Below are 9308 nucleotides of genomic sequence, written 5' to 3' on the forward strand. Positions count from 1 at the left end.
GGGGGGGGGGGGTCTTACAAGGGTACTTGTGATCTAACAAGGGTAAATAAAGAACTGTTAGTCTGACTAGTCTTAAAAAGTTAGTCATCTAATTTTTTTCCTTCAAGACTGGTCTTAACTTTTCAAATTCAGTTATGAAAAGGTAGACTGGTCTTATTTGTATTTGCATTGTACACCTTGGCAACTGCTAGTTGGTCAAACTAGTATGCAACTGGTCCCTGGTTGTTTCAGTAAGTTTTGTAAAGTATTTTCTTTACTCTTTACTTCAAAAACTACATCTAAAAGGGTAATATTTTATGTATTTGAGGTCTGAGATGTGGGAACGGTGAAGAGAGAGAGGGCAAACATTTTGCATTTAAGGTCAGCATTGCTGTCTAATCAGCCAATATTGTCTTTAATAGCCTGCATAGCACTTCATCTTTTATAACATGGGATTTTGAACAAATATATTCAGTCTTGATTTTTGTAAAATGTTGCAACAAGATGTTAAAAAATTTTGTTGTTTTTTTGTTTGTTTTTGAAAAATTAGAGTTGGACATATAAGGTAAAAAAAAAAAAAATTTTTTTTTAAAATATATATATATATAAAGTAACTACAAATGAGCATGTAAAGCAAATATCTTTAAAAGAAATCCCGTGTGGAGCATGCCTCCGATTCACGCAATGTTCTCACCTTTTTTCCCCCTTACCTGTTTGCATCTCTGAGTTGTGGTCTGGAAAGGTTGTAGGTTTGAATCCCACACAAAACCATTAAAAAAATTGTTACTTTAAAAAAATAAATAAAATAAAATCAACTGAAAATGAAAATAAACACTACATATTAAATAAAATAAAAAATATTAAGTAAATAATTAGATTACATTAAACATGAAATGAAATAGAAAAACCTAAACTTGATGTACTAAAATAACTAAAGCCAAAACTGAAATAAAAATGACAAAAACACACAGCAAAATTACTAAAACTTTTAACTAAAAATAAATAAATAAATACTCATTCAAAATGTTAGTAAAAACTGTAATAGTATCACAATTTGATAAAATAACACTGGACTGAACTTGTTAAAAAGTCAATTTGGATAAAGCTTAATGGATTTTTATTTTGGATAAGTAAACTTATTTTATTTCAGCTAGTTGTCAGTGCAACATTTCTCTTTTTCTCAAAACAAACTGAAATAAAAATAAAAAATATATATGTAGATGTATTACACAAACAAACAAAAAAACTAATAAAATTGACAAAATTACTAGAATGTTAACTAAAATTCAAATGAAAACAGAAAATATAGAAATAAAAACAAATTCAAAATATGAAAACTATAAGACACCAAATCACCCATTTTAAAAACAATGTTGTTCCTCAAGATGAATGCAGTTTTATTCATTAATTGCTAGAGGACAAAAAGTTACTTAGTGCATCAAAACTAAATGCCTTGACAGCTAACTGCAATAAAAACAAGTTGAAGTACTAAAATGAGTAAAACTAGAACTGAAATAAAAATAAATGAAAGCTAAATAGAAATATATATATTTTAAAAACTATAAAAAATGACAAAAGCAAATAAAAATTACTTACAGAAATAAAAAGGAAAACTGAAAATCTATTTTTTTTTTAAAAAGGTAACTCAAAATATTATAAGTACTATGATATCATATAATACTAAAATACCACTGGTTCCTGTGCTTTTCTGTATTCTATCAATTAAAGGCAGAAAATAAAGAGGTGTAAACTGCTTGTGTGAGCAGCAGGGCGCGCTACAGTTCACCCATAAACACCCTCAGGTTCACAGGACTGCTGTGCGAGGAAGACCTTCTGAGATGAAAGCACTTCTCCTTCAGTCTCAATCAAGGCTGTCTATTTCTCTGAGCTGTTCTTAAAGCGTCTCTTTCGCAGTTTCAGCCTTTAAAACTTAATGCAATCATAATTTGGTCTATTCTATGGTATGTTTCCATCTGGCCTAAACTCAAACCTCATCTGGGCTGAAATAAAATATAAATATATTGATTGAAACAAAACAAAAAAAGAATGATTATTTCATAAGAAATAAAATAAGAATCATTTAATGTGTTAGCTTCAGTGCTATTTTAGTATTATTTAGAGCTATAATACTTACTAAGATTAGTTGTGTTTTTATATTTTCAGTTTTTATTTTTTATTTAGTTTAAGTCTTAGTAATTTTGTTTAATGCTTTTGTCATTTGTATTAGTTTTTTTTATATTTCTATTTGTTTTAGTAATTTTAGTACTTCAACATTCAGTCATCTTCATTGTTATTTTAACATTATTTGTTAACTATTATAGTATTAGTTAGGATTTTGAATTGATTTATTTTTATTTTTTATTTTTAGTTTACATTTTAGTAAATTTGTTATGAGCTTTCATCTTTTTTTTATATATATATTTCTAACTTCCAACTTCAACATATATTTTTTCATTTAGTGGCCAATTAAGGCAACATTTCTCATTTTCATTTAAGTTTAAACTTTTCATCATATATTCATATTTATATATTTTTTCAGCTGTATTTCGACTAACAAAAGTGTTTTAAATAGTTTGTTAACAATAACAAGTTCAGCTTAACTGTCAATCATTCCTGTTGTCGTGACAACCCACACAATGACCCCGCCTTCACTGTTGTGAACAATCTCACGCTGAATTCTAATGATTTAATTAGGACTAACTAGGAATGATTAATTATCATAATTGCGTCTACAGTTAGCGGTATTGAGTAAAGCTCTCACAGCAAGACTGATGCATTTGACTGGGTTTTCAGATTTGCGATCCGTATTTAATCTTTTAAATTTCACATGTGGACCCTCCAAAAATATAGGTTATGATTGGGATAGCATACTGGCAATCTAGTTAGCACGTACAGGTATATTGTGTGCAATACATAATGTCATTTTTGCTACTGAAGGTGAACATTTCACTCTCATACTAACAAGAATGGATCGCGAAAGTAATGACAGTCTTCAGAAAACGCTTTATTTGACCGAACAGAATCCAGAATGATTTTATAATGGTCTGTAAAATAAAACACACACTGAAGTCATGAATTAGCTTGGATTGAATCCAGATCTGGTGTTTTGAATGGAGTCAGTCTGAGCCATAGATGATGATATACACGTTTCCATTAATGTTCATTTGCCCGCAGCTGGAATTCATTTGGAGTTTGCAGAAAATTTTCCCCAAATTATACAAACCTCCGAATCTTGTGTTGCAGTGTTTGTAATTCCGCACCGCATGTTGTGTTGCGAATTACTGACATTTGTTTAAAGGATTTGTTTTGGATCTGGATAATATTGAATGACCTGCGCTGTTTGTTTTTTTGTAGCCCATCCAAGTAATTATGTGTAAATGAGATAATTAGCAAGCGAGCCGCGCGGGTCAGGAGGGATTCGAGAGTTTGTGTGAAAATAAACTAATCACACACGTAGACACGCACATCTGTGAGAAAAGATGGAGAATAACCAGAGAAACGGGACAGACGGAGAGGAAAGTGGTGAGAGTGTTTACAGTAAAGACCGACGACTAGAAAAATGCGTTTAACTGAGACACACACATCAGACAGACCAACACACTTAAATTAGAAGTCTCTTAAGTTAGAATTCTAATTAGAAAATAGAAGACTGCATGAAATGTCTTAATGAGCGTGGGATTCTTTTCATTCTATTCTATATTCATTCTAAATGCAGGTATTTTATTTGCAGTTTTTGCAATACTTGTTAATAAAATTTGGGACATAGGCCCTGTTTTCTAGCAATAAATATCAAAGAAACATGCAATAACAGCCTCTTTGTATGCATCACATTGTGACAGATTCATGAAACAATCAGAGGCATGACAATAAGATTATACTGCCACAGTTATCTACCAAAATAATCAGTCTATATAACCATAAATAAACTATACAGTAGAACTTTAGTAATCAGACTATAAAACCAAAATCATCAGACCATAAGACCCAATAATCTACCAATATACATAACCAAACTACTTAACCAAGACTACATAACCAAAATAATGACATAATATAACCACAACAATCAGACAACATAGCCAAGTTATCTGACTAAATAACTACAATAATTAGACTGTATAACATAAGTAGACTTTACACAGTAACTGCAGTACTCAGACTATATAAAACCATATGTAGCCACAATTATCAGACCATACGACCACAATAATCAGACTATATAGCCACTATGATCAGACTATATAACCGTAAGTAGACTATATATAGTTACTGCAGTGATCAGACTATATAACCGTAAGTAGACTATATATAGTTACTGCAGTGATCAGACTATATAACCACATTAATCAGACTATATAACCATAATAAGTAGACTGTTTAGTTACTGCAGTAATCAGATTATATAACCACAATAATAAAACCACATAACTGTAAGTAGACTATATAACCACAATAATCAGACTATATAACCGTAAGTAGACTATATATAGTTACTCCAGTAATCTAGACTATATAACCACAATTAGACTATATATAGCAAATGCAGTAATCAGATTATGTAACCACAATAATCATCTATATAACTACTATGATCAGACTACATAACCACAATAATCAGACTATATATCAGTTATGATCAGACTACATAAGCATTTTTTTATTATTATTTAAATTTTCCTTTATTTTTCCCATTTTGCAGTCACCGTTCCAAAACCGGGTCCTACACCTTCCTCATCCTCTTCCTCTAACCCTAAACCGCCCCGGCGCTCCATGCCGTCTCCTTACCGCCTGCCGACTCCTCTTCCTCAACTCCCTGTGCGGAAGGGCATTAGGGGACGGCGGCCGAAAAGCGAGACCATCGCGCTGCTGAAAGCCCTGGCCGCTTCCACTGCAGCCCAGGACACAGAAGATCAAGGAGAAGCCACGCCCCAAACCACGCCCATTTCCCAGCATCCCCTGCGTCCATACAAGAAGAGGGGACCTAAACCGGGCAGTAAGGTAGCATTAAAGGACATTTGTGTGGATTTATGAAGGACTGTCACATTAGATAAGGTTGCGGAGGGTGTCATTTGGTGAAATACTTAAGCAGATAGTGTTTTTGTTTCTCAGAGGAAGCCCAGACTCCTCCAGAGTGCCATGTCTATAGCAGCCAGCTCAGACTCCAGGGTACCCATGACTCAGATGCCCAGCGATGGACTCTCTCCTCTGGGATCCCCCTCATCTGTGGTGTCTACTGGTAATAAAATGAGCTTGTTTACAAATATAACTGCTAGTGTGCCACAAAAGAGAGGAAAATCTGACTTCTTGAACACTATATGACTACATAACCACAATAATCAGACTACGTAGCCACAGTGATCAGATTATTTTACCAGAGGTAAATAATCTGTTTATGTAACCATAATAAGACTGTAAAAGTTAAGTAATCAAAAACCACAATTATCAGACCATAGGATCTAATAATCAGACTACATAACCAAAATGAGACAATATACCTAAAGTAAACAGACTACATAACCACAATATTCACATAACATAGCCAAGATGATCAGATTATATTATCTGACTAAATAACCACAATAATCAGACTATATTTAATTCAGACTATGACAATAATAATCAGACTATATAACCACATTTATCATATAACCATAATAAGTAGGCTATATACAGCAACTGCAGTAATCAGACTTTGCATCCACAATTATCAGACTATGACCATAATAATCAGACTATATAGCCACTATGAACAGAATACATAAGCACAATAATCAGACATTATAATATATAACTATATATATAATATATATAACCACAATTATTAAGCTGTATAACCATAAAAAGTAGACTATGTACAGTAACTTCAGTAATCAGATTACGTAACTGCAATTATCAGACCATATAATCAGACTATATAACCACTTTGATCAGACTACATAACCACAATAATCAGACATTTTAACTACTGTAATCAGACAATAGAACCACAATTATCAGACTGCATAACCATAATAAGTAGAATATATATAGTAACTGCAGTAATCCGACTATGTAACCACGGTTATCAGACCAAATGACCTTAATAGTCAGACTATATAGCCACTATGATAAGACTAGATAACCACAATAATCAAACATTATAACTACATTAATCAGACTATGTAACCACAGTTATCAGACCATATGACCTTAATAATCAGATTATATAGCCACTATGATAAGGCTAGATAACCACAATAATCAGACATTATAACTACAGTAATCAGACTATATAACCACTTTGATCAGACTACATAACCACAATAATCAGACATTATAACTACAGTAATCAGACTATATAACCACTTTGATCAGACTACATAACCACAATAATCAGACATTATAACTACAGTAATCAGACTATATAACCACTTTGATCAGACTACATAACCACAATAATCAGACATTATAACTACAGTAATCAGACTATATAACCACTTTGATCAGACTACATAACCACAATAATCAGACATTATAACTACAGTAATCAGACTATATAACCACTTTGATCAGACTACATAACCACAATAATCAGACATTATAACTACAGTAATCAGACTATATAACCACTTTGATCAGACTACATAACCACAATAATCAGACATTATAACTACAGTAATCAGACTATATAACCACTTTGATCAGACTACATAACCACAATAATCAGACATTATAACTACAGTAATCAGACTATATAACCACTTTGATCAGACTACATAACCACAATAATCAGACATTATAACTACAGTAATCAGACTATATAACCACTTTGATCAGACTACATAACCACAATAATCAGACATTATAACTACAGTAATCAGACTATATAACCACTTTGATCAGACTACATAACCACAATAATCAGACATTATAACTATAGTAATCAGGCTATATAACCACAATTATCAGACTGCATAACCATAATAAGTAGACTATATACAGTAACTGCAGTAATCAGACTATGTAACCACTATGATAAGACTAGATAACCACAATAATCTGTTCAGATCCATTTTAATGCATTTGGTCATAATGTTTCTGTACAGTAATGTTTACACATGCCTGTACTGTCCGTTTCCATCAGTGTGCGTATATGTTAACAAACACGGGAACTGCGGCCCACATCTGGACCGTAAGCAGGTTCAGAGACTGCCGGATCACTTTGGGCCGGAGGCGGTGAATCTGGTTCTGCAGCAGACGGTTCAGGCTTGCCTGGACTGTGCGTATCAGCCCAAAGTGCTTCTGGGATGCCTGCAGAGCCAAGGCGGTGGAGGAGAGGTGGTCAGAGGTACTGATGAGTGTTTAACAACAAAACTGATTCGATATGATTTTAAAACACTCACAATAATGAAGTACTGGTTTGTCTCTCTAGTCCGAACAGATGGCGGGAAGCGGTTGGTGAAGCTGCCATCAGCGTCGAGCGCCGGGTTTGTGTTGCGCTTCCTGGAGCGAGTGTGTCGACACCTGCAGTGTGATAATCTGTTCAGCAGTCAACCGTTCAGTCCACACAACACCTATGACCGTGCTAAATCAGGTATATTTATGGGCTCAGACTGGCCACAAGAGTGTCTGGTATTCTGATGCTGTGAAGTGTCACTTTATTTTGTTTATGAATAATTAACTAAAAAATAATTTCTTCATTTACTCACCCTCAAGTTGCTTAAGTTGTTAGGCCAAATGTTAACTAATGTATTGTTGACTAAAACTAATAAAAATCATTCTCGTTTGAAGAGGAATATAAATATTAAATAAAATACAAGGTGAAAAACGAAATAAACTAAAATGAAAATATAAACTGAAAATATATCAATACAAGCCATTTCAAAATATTAATAAAATAAAATTTGCTAAATAAAATGAATTAAATAAGATTACAACACATTACAATTAAACTAATAAAAAATCTAAATATTAATAAATCCTATAATAGTATATAAATGATACAAAAAACTAATAAAACAAAAAAAGCAAATAATTTACTAAAACTAAAATAAATAATGAAAATAAGCTCATTTAAAATATTAATAAATACTATAATAGTATATAAATAGTACTAAAAACTAATAAAATGACAAACACAAAATTACTACAAAAAAAACTGAAAATATGCAAACAAAAACATAAAACTACTAAAACCAAATTAAAATTAAACTGAAAATAAAAACTAATACAAAATATGAATAAATACTATAATTGTATCAAAAGAATACTAGAAACAAATAAAAATGTCTAAAACATTAAAATGTAAATTAAAAAAATTAAAATTAAAATTAAAAGCTATGTAAATGTAATACTATAGAAATAATACTAAAAGTAAGAAAAATGACAAAGCACATAAAAATATTAAAATTTAAATTAAATCTAAAAAGATAAAAATATAAGCCAATTCAAAATATTAATAAATACTATAATAGTATATATTGTAAATAAAACTAAAAATGAATAAAATGACAAAAGCACATAAAATGACTAACACTAAAATGAAAACAGAAAATATTAATACTATACTATTAAACTGGTGTGTTAATAATACTAAAATAACACTGGTGACAATCTTCTAAACTCTTTTGTGTTGCACAGAAGTCAGTCATACAGATTTGGGAGGACAGTAGCGAGTACATGATTGAGTTTGATGTTATTTTTGTGTGTGTTTTGTTTAGTTAAAGAGGAGATGTTGTCAGACGGTCCGTCTCTGAACAGAGGTGTGAAGCGGATCTCCAGAGACTCTCCGCCGTACTGCGCTCCTCTCTCCCCGAAACTCCTGCACACAGACACACACCCATCAGAAGGTACAGCAAACGTTAACTTTTGAGATTACATGCTGCATTTATTTAAGTCGTTTATCTAATAGAACGGTTTTGTTCAGTGCGATTTCTAAAGGAATATGAAAAGAATTTCAGTCCCACTTTATTTCAGGTGGCCTTAACTACTATGTACTTACATCAAAAAATAAGTACAATGTACTTACTGTGTTCATATTGTATTGCAAAACACTTCTGCTGATATTGAGGTGGGATACAGGTGAGGTTAGGGACAGGTTTGGTGGTATGGGTAGGTTTAAGGGTGGGTTAAGGTGTAAGGGATGGGTCAACAGTGTAATTATAAATGTAATTACAGATATAATTACTTAATTTAAATGTAAGTACATAGTAGTTAAGACCACCTAATATAAAGAGGGACCAGAATTTCTATTGAATTATGAAGAGTTATGTGTGTGTGCGTGTGTGCGTTTGTGTACAGGTATATATGGTTTATGAGGACACAAATGTGTATAATGACATGGGTACTAC

At 32.1% G+C, this 9308-nt stretch overlaps 1 protein-coding gene across 1 annotated transcript in view; it reads left to right on the forward strand.

The window, feature by feature from the left end:
• Positions 1–9308, forward strand: part of LOC107748093 (sex comb on midleg-like protein 2) — a gene marked incomplete at its 5' end in the record, with an annotated part of 21121 nt that overhangs the window by 3355 nt on the left and 8458 nt on the right. Inside the window, 5 exons of the mRNA XM_016562753.1 lie at positions 4679–4977; positions 5089–5215; positions 7103–7306; positions 7391–7552; positions 8679–8818. Coding sequence (XP_016418239.1) covers positions 4679–4977; positions 5089–5215; positions 7103–7306; positions 7391–7552; positions 8679–8818 — 932 coding nt within the window. The remainder of the gene's footprint in view (positions 1–4678; positions 4978–5088; positions 5216–7102; positions 7307–7390; positions 7553–8678; positions 8819–9308) is intronic.

This window comes from Sinocyclocheilus rhinocerous, unplaced genomic scaffold (genome assembly GCF_001515625.1).
Source record: "Sinocyclocheilus rhinocerous isolate Xijiao unplaced genomic scaffold, SAMN03320098_v1.1 scaffold6644, whole genome shotgun sequence".
Lineage (NCBI taxonomy): Eukaryota > Metazoa > Chordata > Actinopteri > Cypriniformes > Cyprinidae > Sinocyclocheilus > Sinocyclocheilus rhinocerous.